Genomic DNA, 22,819 nt, shown 5'->3' on the forward strand with positions numbered 1-22,819 from the left:
GAGTCAGCTGCCATCAGCTTAGGAGTGGAGGGGCTGGAGTTATGGCACCGAGTTTTTGATAGTAGGCTTGTGCCTATACCTTTTCTAGGCAAGAAAAGGTGAGATATTGTGGCATTTTCAATGAAATAGTGTCCACTTTAGATTGCCTCTCCCTTAAAAAAAAAAAAAAAAATCATCTCAGACAACTACCTCCATATCAGCTGGTAATTAAGTAGGCATCTCCGATGAGCTCTGATCCAAATTAAGTGAATGGTCGGCCATATTGCAGCAGTGTGCAAAATGCAGAGTTGACTTGCATCAATTCAATATACACAAAGGATAGAGAGATATTTTTTAGCTTTACTTTCCATTATAATGCCATTAAAAAAATCAAAAGAACAATCACTATGATACATAAATAATTCTAACCACATACAATAGGGTATTGAATGTTTGTTATAACTATTACGGGGATCAATAATTGTTACGATTATTTATGTATTGAATAATTACGGGGTTTGTGGTAACAGAATAATTGTGTTATTAAAATCTGCATACAAGTCAATAATTTGGTAGATATTTTGAATAGGAGAAACAGCCAACAAAGCATGTGGCCTTTCATACATAGTTTAGATCATGACTTATGGCTAATGATTTCTTATGGAAGGCAAAATGGATCGTCCTACCTCGGCGTGGAAGTTAGGACTACCCAATTTCAGCCAAATAGACCTCAGCATCGAGCAAGCCAGACCTCGGTCCCACTGAGCACCAGTCCAACCTCGGACTTCACCAAAGACCAAGCCGACCTCAGTCAGATCTCTCCGCTGCCATAAGTCCGCATGAACGACCGAGAGCCGAAGAGGGTAAGAGGCTCCATCAACCGCCTGTAATATAACAACATCCCGAGCCCAAGCTTGGGGTGCCCTGCAGGATCGATCAAGAGCCGAAGAGGTCCCGTCGACCACAGGTATCTACAATGACCTTTCATACATAGTTTAGATCACTTATGGCTAATGATTTCGTCAATAGATTTATTTAGAGATCATTTCATTTTATTGCCCTAATCGCAGTTTGAGGATCCCATATTCTAGTTGGGTGTCTCACGTTGTTCAGCCACATGTTTGAAGCTGATTTAAAAAGTTGTCTATGAGAGTCGCACGTACGTACTATTTGGCTTGACTAGGATCGCATCAAGGATACAATTAATTAAGATATACTTAATGGGAAGCTACATTGCAGTGCTAAAACCAAACCTCTATTGTATGACTCACAGCTTTCCAAAAATTAAATAATCTTGGAGGTAGACAAAAAGTGATCTCACTTATAATGATCATTATTATAATAAATTGAAGGAGACATTTGGCATATGGGATAATGCTATGTGGCCCAAACCATGGTACCTAAAAGGAAAAAGGAAAAAAAAAATCTCATTCCATATGGCATGTTTGCAATTCACCCCTCCATTTTATGTTGTGGTGCAAAGCACCAGCCTCCCTGTATCACACAGCAGTATTTTTTTTTTCTTTTCAATTTTTAAACCACAATTGGATCTGAAACAATTTTTTTGTGCAAGAAATTATATACAATATTTCTATCCATATTAGCATATTAGCATAAATACCTTAGAAATTAGAAGGGTTATAACCCTCTTAGAAATTATATATTAGCATGACAACAATAATTTCTTGTAATAACAAGCACTTCGAGTTGTAGAAAAGAAAAGAAAAACTTAGGTAATATATCCATGAGTTTTAATTTTTATTTTTTTCTCAGAAAGAAAAACCATGGTAAGGTTAGTTAGTATATAAATCTTATGGATTATATTTTATATTTGGACCTAACAAATTTTTTTTTTTTTTTGTAAATAAAACTAATTAAACAACTTGTTAGATCCCGTGCTAATCTAAGATCAAGAATGTTATTAAAAATAACACTGGACATAACAAAACTCAAAGAGCCATTTGGTTGCAATGGTTCTCTCCAAAAGGAAACACCAGTATGCCCCATTTTTTTTATTAGCATGCAGCAGGCCTATGCTATTAAAAATAGAAAAACTCTATTCTATGAGAAACAAGGAAAACCTTCCATCCGGGTGCACCTGTTTGATTTAAGATCCCAACTCGGAAGCAAGAGAAGCTTTGATTAATTGATATAGTACATTATTTTTATATATTGTAAAAATTTGTTCCTTTCTTAATTTATTACACTCTATATATATTTTTTTCTTCTCACAATATCTTTCTATATAATTGTTGATCATGATTGTTCGTTATTCTCTTGGGCTAGCGTGTTGATTTACACCAAGTAGCATGTTGATTTGCAGGGTCCCCGGAGCTTAGGAGGCGCCACCCTTTCTCCGTCCCAGCCAGCGGCTCGCCCGACTCCTCCAGCGTGGTCACCCTCAGGCCAGATTTCAACCACAACAATAGGAAATGGAGATAATAGAGGAGGTTTGCCATGTATGAGAATTGATGCAATCTAGAGCTTGCTTAGATGAGATACTTGAGCGAAATAGTTGTGTTGGCCATTATAGTCCAACCTGCTAGCTTTGATATATCTATAAGCTGCTTTTGATTGGACCCCATTCTTGGGCAGGATCAGAAGGAAATTTTCTAAGGGGTTCTAGAGGCTGTTAATAATTATTTCTGCATGCTGCCACTTATATAGGTATAATGTTTTATTACTTATGCTAATGTTGCATGATTTTCTTATTCTATTGTTTATGAGAAATGATGTTCTTATAGTATTGTTACCAGCTAATTAAAGAGCACAGATTTTAAATCCAAATGGAGTGGCCAGTTTCTGGTCAAAGGTTTTTGAGTCCATCTACAGCACCAAGAAAGCTTTGCGGAGAAGTACTCATGAGCAACAGGTACCCCACGCTGAAAAATTTAAAAGGAATAAACAATGGTGTTGAAATTCTATATTACTTAAATTAGTTATCAATGAGAATCCTATCTTTGGGTCAAGGGTCTCATATTTCGTCTAATATATTATAAAGTTAACTTTCTTGACCTGTGAGATAGTGCAGATAGATTGGAATGGGGCATTTCATCTAGGTTGTTGGTTAGAGTTACAGATTTTTACAAGCATCTAGCCGGAGCACATCGATATAACTGCCCTAAAGGGATCCTTGATAATTGGAGAAAATTATGGCTCTTATTATCTGGAATCCCACAGATGACTTACTTCATTTGGGAGCTACCATTCTTTGGTTTTCTCAAGATCAACTTTAATGGTAGCATTCAAATTAGAGAATATTCTAGTGGAGCAAGCTTCATCATTATAATTAGAAGTGCAAGTGGTGCGTTAATTATAGTAGATAGTATTAATAGACTGTTCGATATTACTGTTCCTATAGCAGACTTATATGTTGTATGGGAAGGTATGTTGTATGCTATAAAAATTCTGAAAGCTTTTTATATCATACTTGCAGAAAATTTTTTGATGGAGTTCACCATCTTTAGAGACCATCGACCATCCTTTGCGGTAGGATTGTTGGAGCAACTCTATAGTCTTATGAAGCGATGTATATCTATAACAAAGCTCATGGTGCTGCAGACTAAATGGCGATATATATAGCCAATCACATTAGACCTACTATAATAGATATTTCTTTTAAACGGTAGGATATTTTATTTTCTGATTTTCATAAATATATTTATTCTAGACCGATTTAATAAATTTAATTTATCCATAAAAAAAGGTTCTACAGCTTGTTTGATGCATGACAGATGTTTTATTGTAGATATGATGCTGAAAAATTAAAAAAGAATAAACATTAACTTTCTTGACCTGTGACTAGGAAATTGTTTGTAGCTCATGTCAAGTCTACGAGCTTGATTGGTACAAAGATATTCTATCATAAGTGGTGGAGTGGAAAGATACTTTTTTTTTTTTTTTTTTTTGCTAAATGGAAAGATACTTCAGTAGCATCCAAATGACACATAAAATGGTTACATTCATATTGCGTCTCAATAGGACAGTCTATGCGGTGAGAATTACACTTGCAGCTTCAATATCTCTAAACATAAAAAGGTATACAATAATATCCATTTTTCAGTCATTTGCCACAACTATTATATATTTTAGAACACAAGGATTGGATGCACCTATGGTGTGAAATAAATATATCATATATGGCACCAAAAATTTAATCATAATATCATGCTGTTATGAGGAGTAAATATGAATTCATATAGTCTCCTAAATGTTTATCAATATTCTTGACTTGCTATTTGTAGTCATAGTTTGTAGTCCACATAATTTTTGATCTAAAAAATTCTTAAAGGAAAATTTAGAGAAATTTAGTTGCACAATTTTTTTTCCAATCAACAGGTGGAGAGATAAATTTGCCTCCCATTGGTGAGGGGGATCCACAGGTTTGTGTTTCATTTTAGATGGGCTGGACTCATGTTGGACCTAATCAAAAGGTCTTGGAGTTAATTCAACCAATGTTTTAAATGAAAATTTAAAATAATGGTTATTAAAATATTGAAATGATTATTACATATTTTTAAATTTTAATCATTGATATAAATATGTTTTCTAGTTTTGTTATAAAATATTTTATTAACATCCTGGTTCGATATTAAATAATATAAGATAGAATTTCTAAATTCTGCAAATAAGGAAGGCCCTCTAGAGTCCCCTCGCTATATGTGTGTGGCTACTTCCTCCACTCGTTGCCTAGGCAAAAGGTGAATAATTTTTCTTTTTTCCTTTTTTTTCATAGGTTGGATCATTGTTGTGACATCTTATATATGTATGCATGCATGCATATATATATTAGGTAAATTATTTTTAAATAAAATTGGTTTCAGATCTATAAGATTTGTGAAATAAAAAAAAAGGATGCTCTGCATGGAAAAATAACAAGTGCTGAGAAAATTTAAATGTTTTTTTCCTTTTCCCATTATATATTTGTAAATAATAATAATAATAATAATAATAATATTTTTGTCTCTTTTATATTATATCAAATAATAGAAAAAGGTAATGTTTACTATAATAGATTATTTAGTATTATAATAATATACTATAATATATATGTCGTCTATTTTTTAATTGCATTTTTAAAATTTAATTTTCAACCCGTTTCTGTTTAAAAGAGATTGTATGGCCTGAAAAATAACATAACTATTTTTTTCCATTACAATATTGTTCAAATAGTTATTATTTTAATATTAAAATTTTAAAAACCATATACTGTAGGCAAATATTGGCAACCATAATTATTGTAAAGATGGATAATGGGTGCTACAACTAGAGTTGGGCAACGGGCCGTGCCGGGCCGGCCCGGCCCAGGCCCACCGGGCCCGAGGTCTAAACGGGCCGTGCCTGGCCCGGCCCGCTTATGAAGCGGGCCGTGCCGGGCACGGCCCGTTCAGCACGGAACGGCAGCCCGGCCCGGCCCCAGGCCCGTCTATTGACGGGCCGGGCCAGGCACGGCACGAGACGGGCCGTGCCTGGCACGGCCCGCAACGGGCGCAAACGGGCCGTGCCAGGCACGGCCCGTCTGGTGAGGGGGGAGAAAAATAGCCGTTTCCAACGACTATTTTGGGAAAATTCCAATTTTACCCCTCCCAACAGTCCAAAAACGGCTAAATTGAGGGGTATTTTGGAAATTTTTTTTTTTTTGGCTTCTATAAATAGCCCTTTCCTCCCTCATTCTCACCACACCAAACCAACTATTTTCTCCTTCTCTACTACTATTATTTCTCTCTTCTAAAGTGCTCTTCTAGCAATTTAATTTTTAGTTTGCATTTAGCAAGTGTTCAAGTGCTACACAAGAGGAGATTCCTGTTGAGAAGAGAAGGTCACTCCTGTTGAGAGCACAAGAGGAAGCTCAGAATCTCGGCTCTGCCTCTGCCCTCCGACCCTCTACTCAATTCCTCCTTGTGGTTAGTTTTTATTTTTTGAATTCATCAATTTAGATATGTCATTTTTTGAGGAAAGTCAGTTTGGCATTCCTCCTGTTTCTGAGGGAGAAGAAACTAATCCCCAACCCCATGTTCCTAGTTCCTCTAGAACTAGTGAACCGAGTGAAGATCAAACCTCTTCTCGTAAGAGGACTAGTGCTGTATGGAATGAATTTGATAGAGTTATGGTTGATGGAGTCTGGAAAGCTAAATGTAAAAAATGTGCCAAACTTTATAGTTGTAGTAGTAGTGGGGGAACAGGGCATTTAAAAAGACATCAAGAGAGTCATAGGATGCATGATTCTCATGCTCAAACTCAAAGTACCCTTAATATACAAGGGAGATTATTTGTAGGTAATTTTGCATATAATCATGAAAATCAAAGAAAAGCACTTGTAAAATGGATAGTTAAGGATGAATTACCTTTTAGTTTATGTGAATCTTTTAATTTTGAAGAATATGTTCAATTAAACCTATAACCTGCTTACAAAAAAACTAGTAGGCGTACATTTAGAAGAGTAGCTATGACTAACTTTTAGCAATGAAACAAAGTTTAATTGAAACACTTTCTATTTTAAATGTAAAAATTTCATTAACTTCTGATATTTGGTCAGTATCTGTAGGTAGTAATTGTTTTATTGTCATTACTGCTCATTATATTGATAATGATTGGCAATTAAATAAACGTATTCTTGCTTTTCGTGCTTTTGATTTTCCACATTCTGGGCAACAAATTTCAAATATCATTTATCAAACTGCATGTTCATATAATATTAATGATAAAATTATGTCTATTACTTTTGATAATGCATCTAATAATAATTCTGCTATTGCATTATTAAAAGACTCATTGCATCCCATGTTAGATGGAAATTTATTGCATATTAGATGTGCATGTCATATCTTAAATCTTTCTGTTCAAGCTGGCATGGGCATGATTCAAGATGTGATTGGTAAAATTAGAAATGCAGTTTCTTTTATTCATGCTTCAAGATCAAGACTTCAAGAATTTAAGGAACTATGTATAAATCATGGTAAACGTTTTAAAAAATTTAAACTTGATGTAATTACTCGTTGGAACTCAACATATAGCATGATACATGATGCATACCCATATAAAAACTTATTAAGTGCATATATTAATGATCGTGGATTAGGCTTTACATTGACTGAAACTGATTGAAATAAAGGAAAAATTTTGGAAGATTTTTTGCTTAGTTTTTATAATGCTACCAATGTTCTTTCTGGTATTTATTATCCAACTTCATGTTCATTTTTACAACAAGCATATATAATTAGTCAAAAATTTGCAGAACATAGATATGATGATGTTTTAATGCCTATTATTGACCTAATGGAATCTAAATGGAATGAGTATTGGGACAAGATATGTCCTATGCATAACTTAGCTGCTGTATTTGATCCTAGAGTTAAATTGAATGGCGTGCTAATTCTACTTGATGCATACTGTGAAAATATGATTAAAGATCCTGAACCTGCTAAAAATGAGGTAAAACAACTTCTTTATGATATTTATGCTATATATGATGAAAAAATTCGTGGATCTAGAACACAAATACAAACCTCTATTTCTTCTTCTAGTAGTTCTCGTTCGTCATCTATTTTTTCATTCATTGCACAGAGAAGACACACACATGCTTCAAGTTTATCTTCATCTTCTTCATCTTTAAGTAGTGAACTAGAATTTTATTTACGAAATGATCTTCAGTCTGCATATGATGAAAATCAAATAGAGAATCTAGATGTATTATCTTGGTGGAAGAGTGTTAGAAATCAATATCCTGTTATGTCTGCAATTGCACGTGATATTTTAGCTGTGCCGATGTCCACGGTAGCATCGGAATCCGCTTTTAGTGCAGGTCGGCGTGTTCTTGACGAAAAGAGAAGTAGGATGACGGGCGAAACGGTGGAGATGCTTCTCTGCTTCAAAAATTGGTTGGATGCTGAGGCAAGACTTCAAGATAAAGGTGGACATAATACAACATCCTCTGATGATGATGATACAAACACTACTGAAGACTGAAGAGTGAATACTGATTTACTGAATCACTGATGATTAGTAAGATTTCTTAATTTTTTATAATTGTATATTTTTATTGTATTCTGGAGGTCAGACCAAGGTCCAAACCTCCCTTCATGTACCATTTGATTTAAATTAATAAATTGGTAGGGGTCTATGCCAAACCCCCCACTATTAAGGTGGCTTTATATTCATAAATCCTTAGTTTTCAATATTTATTAATTTATTAAAAAAATTTATGAAGCATTAATTTTTATCGGGCCGGGCCCAGGCCCGGACCGTGCCAGGCCCGCGGGCCAGCCCGGCCCAGGCCCGCAGGCCTAGAGCGGGCCGTGCCGGCCCAGGCCCGAAGCGGGCCGTGTCGGGCTCGGCCCGCGGGCCAGTAACCTGGGACCCAGCACGGCCTCCTTAAATGGGCCGTGCCAGGCACGACCCGGCACTGTAGCTATCGGGCTGTGCCAGGCCGTGCCGGGCCGTGGGCGGCCCAGTGCCCAACTCTAACTACAACCAGTCAAATAAATTTAGCCACATGCACCATACCACCATTTCATGGACAACTTATATGGGGCAGGCACCAGAGAAAAAATATAGGGTGGGCTTCCTATTTTGCCATATTTTTTATAGTGACCATCTTAAAAAAAAAAATCAAAAGTTAGTGGTTTATCCAACTAATGAAGTCATGGGTCCATGATAAAAAACCAAAAAAGGAAAGAAAATTACACGACATCTTTTTCCTTCATCACTTTTATAATATTTTTTGTTAGTACATACTATATGACCATGTGATACATACCAAAAAAATTAGTCATCTAGTAAGTTAATGCACATCTCTAGGTAAATCAATACAAAATTTTCAGAATACGATGTTTACTAATACATAGTACACGATCAAGTGATACACATTTGATAAATTAGTTATCTAGTAACCGAGTACACATTTCTAGGCATATTGATATACAGTTTACAGAATATCATATTCACCAATACATCTTGCATGACCAATATACCTCTAAAAATCGATAAACAGTTTTTAGAACATACTTTTTATGAGTGCATACTACATAATCAGGTGACACACACCAAATAAATTAGCTATTTAACAAGCTAATATATACCTTTAGGTAAATCGATATACAATTTCTAAAATATGATGTTTATTAGTAACAATACATAGTATATAGTTTTCTAAGTTTTTCTAATGTAAAAAATTATATACATACAAACTTTTAGATTCTATGAGATTTAGATATTGAAAAACAGAGAAAGTTTTAGAGGACGAGAAAAGGACTTGAAAAGAAGAAACTGATCTCATGAACGGGAGAGATAGCTTGGCGGGAAAGATGGTGAATGAAAAAGCCGGAAAAAAAAGAAGCACATAATTTTTCTTTTTTTTTGATTTTTTTATTTAATCATGAGATTGATGTCATCGGTAAAAAAAAAAAAAAAGTTTCTGACTTTCAGATTTTTTTTTTTTTTAGGATGGGCATTAGGAAGATAGGTGACAAAAAAGGAAGGCTTTAGGCCCAGGCCATATGATTCACAGTTTGGCTAGAGAAAGGATAATAGGATAAAAGCCAAGGCCTGATAACAGAAGTAGGAGAACTGGAGAACTCCAGACTCCCACCGCTTGGAATAATCGCTTGACCTCCTTATCTGTGCAAGATATATTACTGAGCTCGCTCTCCGTGGACGCACAAAAAAACAAGCTTTTTCTCTGATGGCCAGGGGAGGCCGCGAGAACTCGGTCGCGGTCGCCGATCTCGCCTAGATGGCGGAGCGCCGCCTCGCCGTCCTCTGCTCCCACCTGCGCCCAACCGATCTCGGCCGCCCTCTGCCGCTGCACCGACGGCCGGGATCCTCCGAGCCCCCGGCGGTCTCCGTTTCTTGCTGCCGTGGAAGCAGGGGCGAGGCGGGCGGGGAGGAAGGGATCGCGAAGAAGCGCTGCGTCTTCTGCGAGATCATCCGAGGTGATTCCCCTGCGTTCAAGGTATCAGCTCGTCTGTTCTCTTTTTTTGGTCAATCTTTTACGCTATTTAATGCGATTTTTGGTTAAAAAAGTTCGTTTTTTTGTGGATTTTGTTGCTTAAAGTTTGTTTTTTTTGGTCAAATTTGCAATCTTTTTGCTAAAGGGGAAAACCATTAGACTTGAAAAATCTATAGAAAACTCGGTTTTTTGTTTTTTAAATTTAAATTAGTGCCGCCCTGTTTCTTTTCTTGACGCTATGGTAATTTAGTTTCCTGCTCTAGGATTATGGTCGCGAATGAAACATGAAGATGAGAACTCGTTTCTTGGACTGAGATCTTTTTGTTGATTTCCATGGTATTATGTAGAACTGATGGTGCAAATTTGCATCAACCGGAAAGAACTAAGTTGGTGAATCCAAACTCATCTGACCAATGGAGTGAGGATCGGCAGTATTGATTCTTGAAATATTGCTACTCTAATGAGAAGTAATGGTGAAGTAGCTGTCACAATTGTTGAAAATATTTTGCTTAAAAATTGTTATATCTTTATTAAATAAAAGTATTATAAAGAAATAATCTACTAGAATAAAATCAGTACATTGAAAAGAGCTTGTCTGGGTCGAGGCGTGTGATATATACTGCCCTACGAATGTGATTCGTCTTCTACATGTGATCTGCAGTGATCTTGTCTCCAAGATATAACAATCCGGCTCAACCTGCTCCTCCTCCTATGAGCATGATTACTAGGGAGCCTTAACCTGGCCGACTTCTTCAGATGTTTACAAAATAAAAAAGATAGAAAACATAAAGCTGAAGGTTGGAAAAATTTTATTTGAGAAAAAAACTCTCAAGAGGAGATAAAGCGCTAATGAATGAAAGAGATCGGATTGCTTTTGAATTAATTTTGGAGGAGTCTATTTATAGTCTCTATCTGGAAGATCGAATAGACATGATGGTTCCGAAGATATGTATTATTTTGAAAATACTGTATTTTTTTGGAAACCAACATTTTCTTTCGAAGAGTTACAACTTTTTTGAAAGAAACGTTTCACAAAAAAGTATTTTAAAATATTTAAAACAACTAAAGTTTAGGAGATAAAAAAATTTAATTTCTTTAATTAAACTCCAACATCTTCCATAAAAGATTTAAATTTTTGAAATCATAAAGTAGAATATCTGGGCAACTTATACTATGCAATGAGTGAGATGTCCTGTGGATTTGAATCTCACTTAGTGTTGATAGTATCTATCTGAAGGAACCATAGTGAATTAGACCTTTACTAGGTCCTTTAATTCAGACTTCTACTTATCATACATATAGTACAAATCAATTAGATTTTTATGCGGTCAGCATCATCTAAAGGCTTTGTGCTTAGTTTCTTGATTTTTTATGAGAATTTTGTTAGGACTAGCCCAAACTCCTAGTCGCTGCCTATACGACAATTCTCACATAGGTAAGTCCTCCAAAGGTATTTGTGACCTAATGCCCTGTAGATCTTCTATCTTGAACTCATTAAGAGTATAACTCAACCTTTTCAAAATATTTTTTTGTCACTGATAAGAGGACTCATCATAGGAATGGGAAGAGATATACTTCGAAAAATGTGCTCTGACACAATTACTCAACCAGTTTCGTTTTTACCATATTGAACCTTCTTTATGGGATCTCCAATCACAGATTGGGTATCCATTATCAGTGACCAAATAGTGGGCTTAAGCCCTATCTCCCTTGATGATTCTAGGACTCCACTTCTAGACAAATTCTTGATTAATTGATATGCCAAGCTTTTCTCAGACTTGACAAATTCCAAGAAAATGTCATTACTCGTTTTGAGTTGTCTTACAAATTTATGATAAATCCAGATATGTCGGTTCCTCTTTTCGTTAGTACTCTTTTGATTTGTCAGTTCTATTGCGGCCTTTTTATCATGGTAATTTGATATGGTCGGAACTGGCTTAGGTATTAAAGGTAGCTATGGGATAAGATTTTTAATTCACTCTGCCTCAATATAAGTGGTATCTAGAGCAATCAACTCGACGTTCATGGTGCTCCGAGATATAATAGTTTGCCTGGAGGATCTCCAAACAACAGCAGCACCAAGAAAAAGATATCGGGTGGTTGATTTAAGATCAAGAGAAACGGTAATCCAATTTGCATCACTGTAATCCTCAACCACCTTAGGGTATCCAGTGTAAAAGAGAATAAATCAAGGGTTTCTTTAAAATATCAGAATATTTTTTTAACGGCTGACCAATGAGATTGATTTGAATTTTGAGTGCATCTACTTAGCCTCTCTACAGTACATTTAATATCAAGTCTTGTCCTATTCACCATATATAGGAGAGAACCTATGATTTGGGAGTATCTGATTTGATCAACTGGTTGATCTAAATTCTTTTTGAGATGAATACTTGGATCATAAGGGGTATATATAGATTTTTGATTAGAGTAACCAAATTTGTGAATTATTTCTTGATGGAATGAGCAAGGAAGAGAGCGATCCCTTCAGGAGATTTGATCAGCTTCATCCTGTATGTATGATGGTTATGATTTTTATTTAGTTGGAAAATATGTCACGATGCTATTGAAGTTTAATGGGTAGTGAAAATAATCCTTTGAAGAGGTATGTAATGATCATGGATGCAATCATATTCTGAAGAAGCAATAGCAGGTCTTTTGGTTAGCCCTTTGCAAGATCATGAACGGTGGTGGTAGGATCTTATGAAAAATTTAACCTTAAGGCTTTATCTCATTATGCTTCTAAATGAACTGATTGTTAATATAGTTGCTGATGAGATGGAAATGGAGTACATTCTCATTTAAACTCATGGAAGAAAGTTTTGGAAAATAGAAGTCTAAAAGGGAGCAAATTAGAAAGCATATCATGCAATTTATATGGTAATTGAAATGTGATTGAAGCCTTAGAAAAAACTGATTGCAATGGATTCATTGATGTAAGCATTTTTACAATCTTGGGTCTGCAATACATATAACAGCAAGAGAGGTCAAATCGTTAGAGAAATGATACTGGCTGGATGGAATTATAAGATGCTTGTTTATCTTGTGATGCCTTATGACATATTTGAAAGTTATATAAGACAAAGGAGGTCCATTTACGTGTTTGGAAATGAAGATAATCCGGATGCATGTAATATGAATCTTGTGGAGATGAGAACATTTAGGTGAATGTTAGTTATAGCTAGGAAAGATGGCTTGATTACATGTGACTGAAACATAAACATATTGTTTCAAATGGCCTTGCATTACGAACTAATTCCCAAGTGTTCGTGCTGGTGCTGTGCCAGATTGCCATTGGCATGGTATGTACCATGATATTGCCATGCTTGGCATGCACTGGCACAATACATGGTGGTTCATGCCTACCAGATTGGGCAGCATTTTAGTCCTTGATAACTGAAAAATTCTTGCCCTAAACTGACACTGGGACAATTTTGACATGGTTTAGGGTGATTCAAGAGAATTCATTATGCTTGTCCAAAGGCTTTTTATCTAGAAATATTGTCATTCAAGGTGAACTTCATGAAAAAGAATCTTGATTTACATCAATGTTAGCTAGTTTTGGTTCCAGCCAGTATTCATTGAAATATTGCACTTTGTAGTGGTTAAAACTTGTGCTGAAACAGAAATATTAATAGCTACCAAGAGCTTAAACAATAATTGGATGTGAGAGCACTAGAAGAAGCATTTAGAATTATATGAATTGAGGGTTAGATCGTGGAGAACCACAAAAAGACAACCAATAATATTTGGACTCTAGGTGTCTATCCAAAATAAGAGGAGATGCGGTGAGTTGAAAAGTGTCAGCTTGCCAGACTTGCAAATTCAAATCCTAGAAATGTATATACCTTTAAATAGATATCATCGTAAATAATGAAGATGATGAAACTATGTAGTTTATTAGATTTGAGAAAATCATTGAACTCAGCTCCTTTTCTTAATACTTGAAGACTTATGCACATATAGTAGTGAACTTCTGCTTTTGTTTCTTCCTTCTATTCATCATGAAATTGTTTTTGTTTGTTATCTAATATTTCTTATTTTCCACATGGTATGTCAACATGATTAGGATTCCATATCTTGGGTTTGCATCATCAGATTACGGATTAAGAATTTTTATTTTGAAATTGGTATATTGCAACAGAAGTGGGTTGTCTTCATACTGATTGCTTACTGAAATTTTTCTATTTGCAGCTTTATGAAGATGATGTATGCCTATGCATTTTGGATTCCAATCCATTGAGTTATGGGTAAAGTGCTTTCTAGTTTATTGTTTTAGAATTTTTATTTTTTAAAAAGCAAAATAAGTAACTATTGGAGGACGGTCTAGTGTCATTGCTGAAAGGCATTGGAAGCCCTTCATCAAGTGAAATGATATTATTGGTTCTGTCTTATGTAGTTCTTCATTTCCTAATTATAAATCAGTAAAAACATTTCATGTTGAATCTGTATGGAATAATTCGAAACATAGTAAATTAAATGTTTCTTCTATATGCACCATCTAACTTTCATCTTGTTCTAGTTTTTGTGTGATTTGTAAAATTAGTTTTTTTTGGATTTTTTTTCCTTCTCGGTCCTTGATAGATAATCTAAAGCTTGTTTGTCATGCTGAAGTTTGATGTGGATTTCTTAGAATAAGCTCTTATTGCAAGTATTAATCAATTTTTCTTTTGAAAAACTGGACTTTCAGTTTAGTCAAAAAACAGGAAGGGAAGGGGGTGGACTGGGGGCTTTGGGTTTTCTTTTTATTAATCTCATAGTAATGATATTTAACTTTTTATGAGAATTAGGCTCAACATCTCTAAGAGACTAAATTTTAGGTTGTTTTTGTGAATCTGTTTTCATAACATGGAAAACCAACAACTAAACAAGCATCAATATTAATAGCAGATGTTTCATATTGTGATAAAGGAAAATATGCACTGTAAACTTGGTTCGATTTGTTTTCTAATATCTGAAATCTATTGGAATATCTACTCGTTGTGATTATATTTCTTGATTGTTTCTCATATTTCCTTTTGTAGGCACTCTCTTATCATTCCAAAATCACATTTTCCTTCTCTCGAAGCAACTCCTCCTCCTGTGAGTCTTTCCCATCATTCATATAAGAGCTTGCTACATTTGTCAGTGCACAACACTTGATTTCGGACACTGTCAACTTTTCACTTGTGAGAATTTTATGCAATCTATGAAATTAACTTCTTGAATGAGGTTGAACAAGACAGTAATTAAGTTTATGCTTTCACTGAGCATACTATAGAAAAAAAGAAAACCATATCAAGTTACTTAAATGTTCTCTATGTACATCAGTAAATAAACTCTCTCTGACTTTCATTTGTTTTCTTTCTGCGTGTATTTGCATAGATATCGCTTCAGTATGCTGCTGGACCCTGTCATATGCTTTTCCTAATTCAATAAATTAATGTCTATATAAAAAAGAAATCATGGGATATGGTCATGAGGATCCGTATCTTTCACTTCATGGACTAGCTGCTCTAGCACCCACATTAATTGAATGAAGGCAAATTATAATTTGGGTGATGATGTGTCAAGCTTTTCTATTTTTATCAGCCCACTTGAGGAGAATATTGAGTTGTCACCTAAATTGTGGAGGAAAACTTTGGATATATATAGGTAAACTTGGCTACACTTTAGTAGATCTCTACTCAGATCCAACCAGGTCTAGATTGGATGATGAGGATCTCACGTCAATGATCCAAGCTGCTAGATATGATCTAATACCTCCAAATTGCTTACACACCAAAAGTCATGTGATTTGAAGACCCTTAGCCTATGCATCAAATGGTCAAAAAACATATATTAGTTCTTATTATGGATGAACATATATATGTATTTACGTACATGTATATGTATTTTCAGGCTTGTGAGTGTGCATGTGCTTTAGCATGCCTTAGAGTTGTGGTTGAAAAAGAGTTAGGTACAACAAAATGTCTGCCTGATGTAGTCTCTATTAATTATGGTGGTTGAAGTTTTGGACGAACCTTTAGTATAGATTTCACTGTCATCATATGGAATTTCTGAAGAGGATAATCATATTTTTGTTCTGAAACTATGATAAGAAAAATAATTTGAAAATGGGAGATAACAAGAATTTGAAAGGAATTTTAGCGGCTACAAAATTGTTTCTTCTGCCAATGCAAATATATGTCATATGTGATATAGATGTGTCAAGCTAACTATATCAGCTTTTACTGCTCTTTTTTGACTGCTGGATGTTAAATTTTTAATTTATAAAAATGAGACACTGGAGTTAGATTTTGAATGATCCGGGTTACAATTCTGACTTATGTTGAACACTCTAGATGTAATTTTCTTTCTATTCTCTCAAACTTTCCTTTCTTTTCTTAACTTAATGAATTCTCTCAAATATGAGATGCTAAGCTACTTGGAAGTGAAAGTTTCAAAATCTATTCTCCCTAGGAGCATTCATATCATGAAATGCTGTAGATTAGAATGAGGTTTTTAGGGAGAAAGCATACTACTAGGGACATCTGCAGTTTGATGCAGTGTCAACTGCTTGGTTATTCACATCACTGGGGAAGGTTTTTTGATGTGCCATTGCAGCATGGGTTACAACAGGACCTATTTGCTGCAATTTGGGTTTTTCTGCTATAACAATTGTGGCAGCTTGCATATTGCGTATGGGAAAAAATGTTCTTATGCTTGCTATGCAAATATGCTTCTAATTATTGCTAAAAAGAGGGTTTATCCTTTGTTAGAAGAGTTACTTATGAGTTATGACAAACTCCTTGAGTCCTTGTTCATACTGCCTATAACTTCTGTTCTATCAACTGAGGTGATGAGTGAAGAGGTTTATTCTCGGGTGCACCTTATGGCTAGTCTTGATGTTGATAATTGATGGCAAACTGATGAAACTGGGTGAGGTTTTGGAGGCTTCAAGATGTTGGCGACTAAGAGCTCTTTAGGGGGTTTAATATGACAGGATAGCGGACTTCCATATATGTTACTAAACTCTAGGGAAGTGAGAGTGATGGATATGGAGAAGGGAGAAAAGAAAGAATTGGAAGCAAGGTTCGCTGTACCGGTACCGGTAGGCGTACTAGTCGCCTACTGGACCGGTATGGTTCCGGTTTGTACCGGTTTAAATCGGTACCGAACCGGAACACTCTTCTCCGCCGGAGCCAGGGAAGAAGAAGAGAACGAAAGAGCGAGCGGGGGCGGGAGGGAGGAGAGGAGAGGCCGTCCGCGGGCCGTCCGCGGAGGGCCGTGGGGGGGTGGCGGAGGCTGGGGAGCGGTGGAGCCCGCAGAGGCCGAGGCTGCGGCCGTAGAAAAAAATATAGAATTTTTAAGTGAAGTCGGCAAATCGACTTAAAAATTCTATATTTTTTTTTGCGGTCTCCACTGGGCCCCCGCGAGCTCCCCCGCCCCCCCTTGGCCTCCGCCGGCCTCTCACGGCCCTCCGCGGGCGGCGGAGGCCTCTCCTCCCTCCCTCTCTTCCCCGCTCTCTCTCTCCTCATCGTCTTCTCCGGCTCCGGCTGGGTTCGGTCTGTACCAATTTCTACGGCTCCGGTGTACCCGTTACTTGCCGGACCAGTCCGATACGGCCCGATCCGGCCGGTACAGGTCGGTTCGTCAGACCATGGTTAGAAGGTGATGAACAGGGTAAAGGGATACTATTTTAATGGGTCATAATTTTGGGTTCCGAACCTTCTAGAACATTTATTGAAGTAAGAAATGCATACAAATTTATTAATGAGACAAGGGACTACAAAGTTTGGGGTAGGAGGAGACCTCCAGTAATAGATGCATGTTATTATTTTGATCAAGTCATAACAGTAGATACTTACCAATGAGCATCTTATTTAGCTTGTATGAAGAATGTGAACTTTCTTCTTTCGTTTTGATGCTTTTGAATATTTAGAAAGATTAGTTTTGAATGTCTGTGGGTCCTTGAGTATGCTAGTATTTCAGATCATCACTTACAAACTGATCATATGCATGATCAGATCCTCTTTGAATTAAATATACTCATTTTATTCTAGATCTGCTGAAGACAAGTTCCCCTTATTCATCCATTGGTCATCCAACTTTAATTGCTTGTCATGTCCATTGCTGAATTCCCTTACATATGTCCTCAGTATAGAAGATTTCAAGATATTTTTTGTCATGTCACTATGATAAGCTGGTTATGTATAAACACACTTTGGCTTGTTAATCAGATGGTAATATTTGGTCATCCTTCAGAATAAGTATCACATGCACCACAGTAAAAGGTGGTACTTCCTAAACTGTTCTCTTAAAAAGTGAATGGATAATCTTTTTTATCTATATAAACTTTGCATTCACAATCTGCTTAGATAATCAACATTCTGGGTCAGTATTTATAGATCAACTACATCATAATATGTAGTTCATTGTCCTGTATCTTATCAAGTTTGCAGGGCAGATAACTACAAACAATTGTTGGTTAATCCCCATTTTAATTTTTTATACTTCTTTCTTAGCAAATACATTATTAAGAATTGTATTTGTATTTGGTTCTGTCTGAAATAAATAATAATGTCAAAATAAACCTGGTTTAGGAATTGCTTGTTAGATAGTTTTCCATTATCATGACTGCATGTTGTTTAACTGAATTTAATTCTTTCTTTATTGGCTAGTACTTCATGGATAGTTTCTTTCTTTTTCATTGATTTTGCTGTTCTAAACCCTCTTCTCAAAATTAATATTATATAATCAACTCTTTTAACCTCTGTTACATGGTTAGATCCAAGATCTTGTTGCCATAAGTCTGCAATTAATAATCATCAATAAAGAAAAAGGAAATGAAAAATGGATACCTGTAGCGAATTGTTGAGGTCACATTTAGTATTTCAAATGCAGGTAATAGCAGCCATGTGTTCCAAGATACCATTTCTTGGCAATGCAATTATGAAAGCTACTCAATGCGGTAGGTCAAATTTAATATATCTGTCTAAGGTTATGCTTGCCATGTTAGAATTTGTTTCCTGTTGCGATTATGAGTACTACTTTTAGTATGTTTGCCTCTTTTATATTTGATGAAATAGAGAATGAAGGTTTCCATGTAATATCCTGTCTGATTATTTCTCTAGATGAGATAAGACAAGTGGCAAAGTGGGGAACAACTTCAGCTCTTCTGGCATTCGAATCTTTGATTGTTATCCTAATAAAAGCTCGTTGACTGGAAAATTTTAAGTTCTTTACAAACACAGTAAACAGTGTAAGAAACGTCTTTATTGTTAATTATCCTCCTTATTGTACTGATGGTTGGCCGACTGCCCGGGCAGAATTGAGATGTAGCCCGGGCGATTGGCTAGGCATTTGACTTAATATAAGAGTTACTCGTGCATCCTTTCATTCACCTTCTTCATTCCATTATCAAATTTGTGTTATTATCAAATGGACACTCCAATTTAAAGCAATACAAAGTGAACATATTGTATAAGTTTTTGTTAACAATTAAAAAATACATTGTAATTTTTAGAATCTTCTGTAAACTAATAAAAGAAGGGAGTAATAACATATTTGTCATTGAACTTAGCTATTACTAATCTTCCTTGGTTGTTTGATTTGTTGGTTTTGGGTTTCAAATATGGTGTCTTGATTAAAGGCCTATTGGCACCACTTGTTCAGCACTTAAAAGTTATTGTTGCTCTTGTCCAATGCAAGATGATTTGTCTTTGTAATCCAGTTTGGTTTCATTAAACCTCACAATGAATGGATGCTAATGTGAACGAGGATACATCTTATTGGACCTAATGAAAATGAAGATTGCATGCATGTCTACATATATACTCGCATACAAATAGACAGGCATACAGACAGATATGTGCATTCACACCCACACGTACATGTGAAAAATCATGCTTTCTCTCATGGTTCGCCTAGGCATTTGGAGGCGCATCTGTCAAATGTAACAACAAACAATATGCTTAGTTTGTACATTATCAACATACTTGTATATTTTATAATATAGTGACTTCGGTTCTTATTAGTGGACTTTCATTGCATGCCTGCAGCCCTTTCAACTTTGCATCAATATTTGCTCGGTGTCATGATCATGTTGTTGCAATGTCACCATGCACTGGAGATTGATCATGATATATTTTGGTATATTGACTCATTATTAACCTCTCCAGCATTGCATGCAACTTGCATCTTCCTAAATTAAAATACTGTCATCAACATATCTTATCAAATTTCGAGAATTTGGCTGCTCAATCATGCTATCCAGTATTGGGAAGATCATTAATTTCAGTATCATTGGTTTTTATTTTTATTTTTATTTAATATCTACACAAGGTATTTCTGAATATTGTTAACTTAGAGCATAGGATGATAGGGATTATCTACCTTCCTTGATGGTTGCCTTGTCAAAGGGGTACATTGTACCAGTTTAGATCTTGCCATCATCCTTTGGATGGAAAGTTTCTACTATGTATGGCCTTTGAGAGTACAGGCCCCTTTGCCACTCAGATATCTTTTTATCAGCCTGGCACAACCGCAAGCCCTAACAATTTTCCAAAATCGGGGTGTAAACTGCAACCAGGTGATTTGAGGTCTCTATTGATTCCCTTCTTCAGTCTTCTTTTAACATTATTTGAAGTCATGTTTTATGTCATTGGTTGTTTTTCTTTCCTAAGGGTTGGGTCTTTTCTTTTCCTAAGCTATGTTTCTTCCATCTCCCTCTGACAGATTTTGTGTACTGTAACTCTTGAGGGACAAAATTTCTTCCGTTTGGCTTTTCTTCTTTGCGCTGAACTAGATTTTTCGGTTGTTCTTCATGCTCCTATTCTTCCATGCCATAGTGTTTAAAAATGGCACTATGTGAAAACTTTACAAATCACAAGTGATAGGGACCAGGAGCTTTGGCCAAACTAGTTCTTCAAAATCTTAATAACAGCAAAGCCTCCCCCTGAAGCCATTTTCTTAGGAAAATGGTTAAATTAAGGGGGAAAAGTATATGGATTATCCTCGATCAGAATACTCTTGAATATCCATCAATTGCTTGTTTTTAAGAGTCTGGTTTTCCTTGAACGTGGTTACGTGATTTTGCAGATTCTTTCAATTTGCTGGTCAACAACGGGTTAGCTGCAGGACAAGTAATATTTCATGTATGTTGATATTTTTTTAATTCAATTTTAAACAGGAGAGCACGATAATTGTAATATATTTTTCATCTATCTGATGCATCTCACACAATGTATCATAACTGCAGACTCATTTCCACATAATTCCTCGTAAAGCAGGCGACCATCTATGGTCTTCTGAGGTAAGAGGATTGACGCTATGCTCATCTTGGCTTAAGTTAATCCACTGATTTTGACTCATAAAATTTTCAGAGCTGTAGAAGGCAGCCCTTACAATGGAACCAGGAAACTGTCAATCTTGTGAACTGCATTCAAGAACGGCTTTCTCCTGTTTCTAGTGATAGTTGCAGAACTCTTGGACTCATGCTCCCAAGGTGTGTGCAAGAAGATTAGGGGCCTCCCTTTGTATTTTATGTACACTAGGCTCTTCTATATTAGTTCAAATAATATCTATTCAAGTTAATTTTAGCAAATAAATTATTTCCTAAACTTGTGCGACCGCGGCTGTGAGTCTCACAATGATCAACATTGTAATATTATGACATTTCAGCAAGCTTTTCCATTGTAATTTTCCAAGTTTATTGTTATCATGGTAAAATGGACAGTCTACAAGCCATGTTTCTTGAGAATTGGTCTGAACCCAAACTATACTAATTAAGAAGTTTGAATTTCTAATCTAGGCTTTAGATTTTCTACTCATAAGTATGTTAAGGCTTGACTTTTCTAAAACATTCCTAGGACAAATGACTATCCAATCTATTTCAATGCTTTTTAAAAACTCCCTCTTTTGCTAGCCTTCTGGGCAGCACTGCCTTGGATAGGATCAGTCCCTGAGGCCGGAGCAGGGAGAAGTTTCAAACTAGTTATGCAATGAAAGCCTTTACATTGGCTCCACTGAACCAACAAGACAGAGGTTTTAATGCTTGGATATATACTAGACTACCAATTGCAGTGAGGATCTCAATGTACTCTTTGCTGCAGAAAATTTAAGTGATATTTATGAACAAGGTACTACTAAATGGAAATCAGCAGTTGCTAGACTTTATCTGAACAGGAGGCCTTCCACATCTCTGACTTATTATTAGTTTCCATTTGGTCTCTGTCCTACTGAGACACCAATGATCTATCTGAAGTCATAACTTTTTGGTACTTCATTAAATAGGGAAAAAATGGCTACTTGTATTATTATCATCAACCTTTTATGTTTTCACTATGGTGGTGAGTATGGCTTTAAAAAATTGTTGTATGGATGTGCCTTTGCAGCTAGCTTTTCTTTGAAAAAAAAAAAATGTTTCTTGCACTGGGCATCTCCTGTTTTCATAGCTTAAACATGCTTAATTAAGTTCATATTAATGCTTGTATAGTATAAGTTTTATTAAAAATATATTTTTTATTTGAATAATTTGCAAAACGCACTTTTGCTGCGCTCTATTGTTTCTTTCTGTTGATGCGTCCAAAACCTAAGCAAAATATTTTTTTTTTTTGCTAAAAACGAAAGTATCATATATAACGTGTACGAATACAGCCAAGATAAAATGATTTATTTTTAGAAATATCATAAGACTATAGATCTGGAGAGGAGTTTGTGTCACAGCAATGGATGCCTACAACTCGTATATGAGGGTGATCGTTTGACCCATGCTCCATGAAGTGGTGCGTCACCTTTATCATGTGGTTGATGTGATATGGTGCATTGGGACATGGCTCAAGGAATGCAGTTGGGTGTAGTCTCCTAGTCATTTAGGGCCTTTGGTTGGTGATCCACTCAACTTGCTTTGGTGTTGAGACAGCATCAGATCAT

At 35.9% G+C, this 22,819-nt stretch overlaps 1 protein-coding gene across 1 annotated transcript; it reads left to right on the plus strand.

Moving 5' to 3' along the window:
* Positions 1-9,542: 9,542 nt before the first annotated feature.
* HINT3 (histidine triad nucleotide-binding 3) lies at positions 9,543-21,594 on the plus strand. The gene is made up of 7 exons (XM_039130875.2): positions 9,543-9,928; positions 14,120-14,175; positions 14,950-15,007; positions 18,791-18,857; positions 20,987-21,042; positions 21,147-21,200; positions 21,271-21,594. Exons 1-7 carry the CDS (start codon positions 9,710-9,712, stop codon positions 21,409-21,411), a joined length of 651 nt encoding a protein of 216 aa, XP_038986803.2. The 5' UTR covers positions 9,543-9,709; the 3' UTR covers positions 21,412-21,594.
* The last annotated feature ends 1,225 nt before the right edge of the window (positions 21,595-22,819 follow it).

This window comes from Phoenix dactylifera, chromosome 13 (assembly GCF_051530095.1).
Source record: "Phoenix dactylifera cultivar Ajwa chromosome 13, Ajwa_hap1_PhDact_Kaust_v1.1, whole genome shotgun sequence".
Lineage (NCBI taxonomy): Eukaryota > Viridiplantae > Streptophyta > Magnoliopsida > Arecales > Arecaceae > Phoenix > Phoenix dactylifera.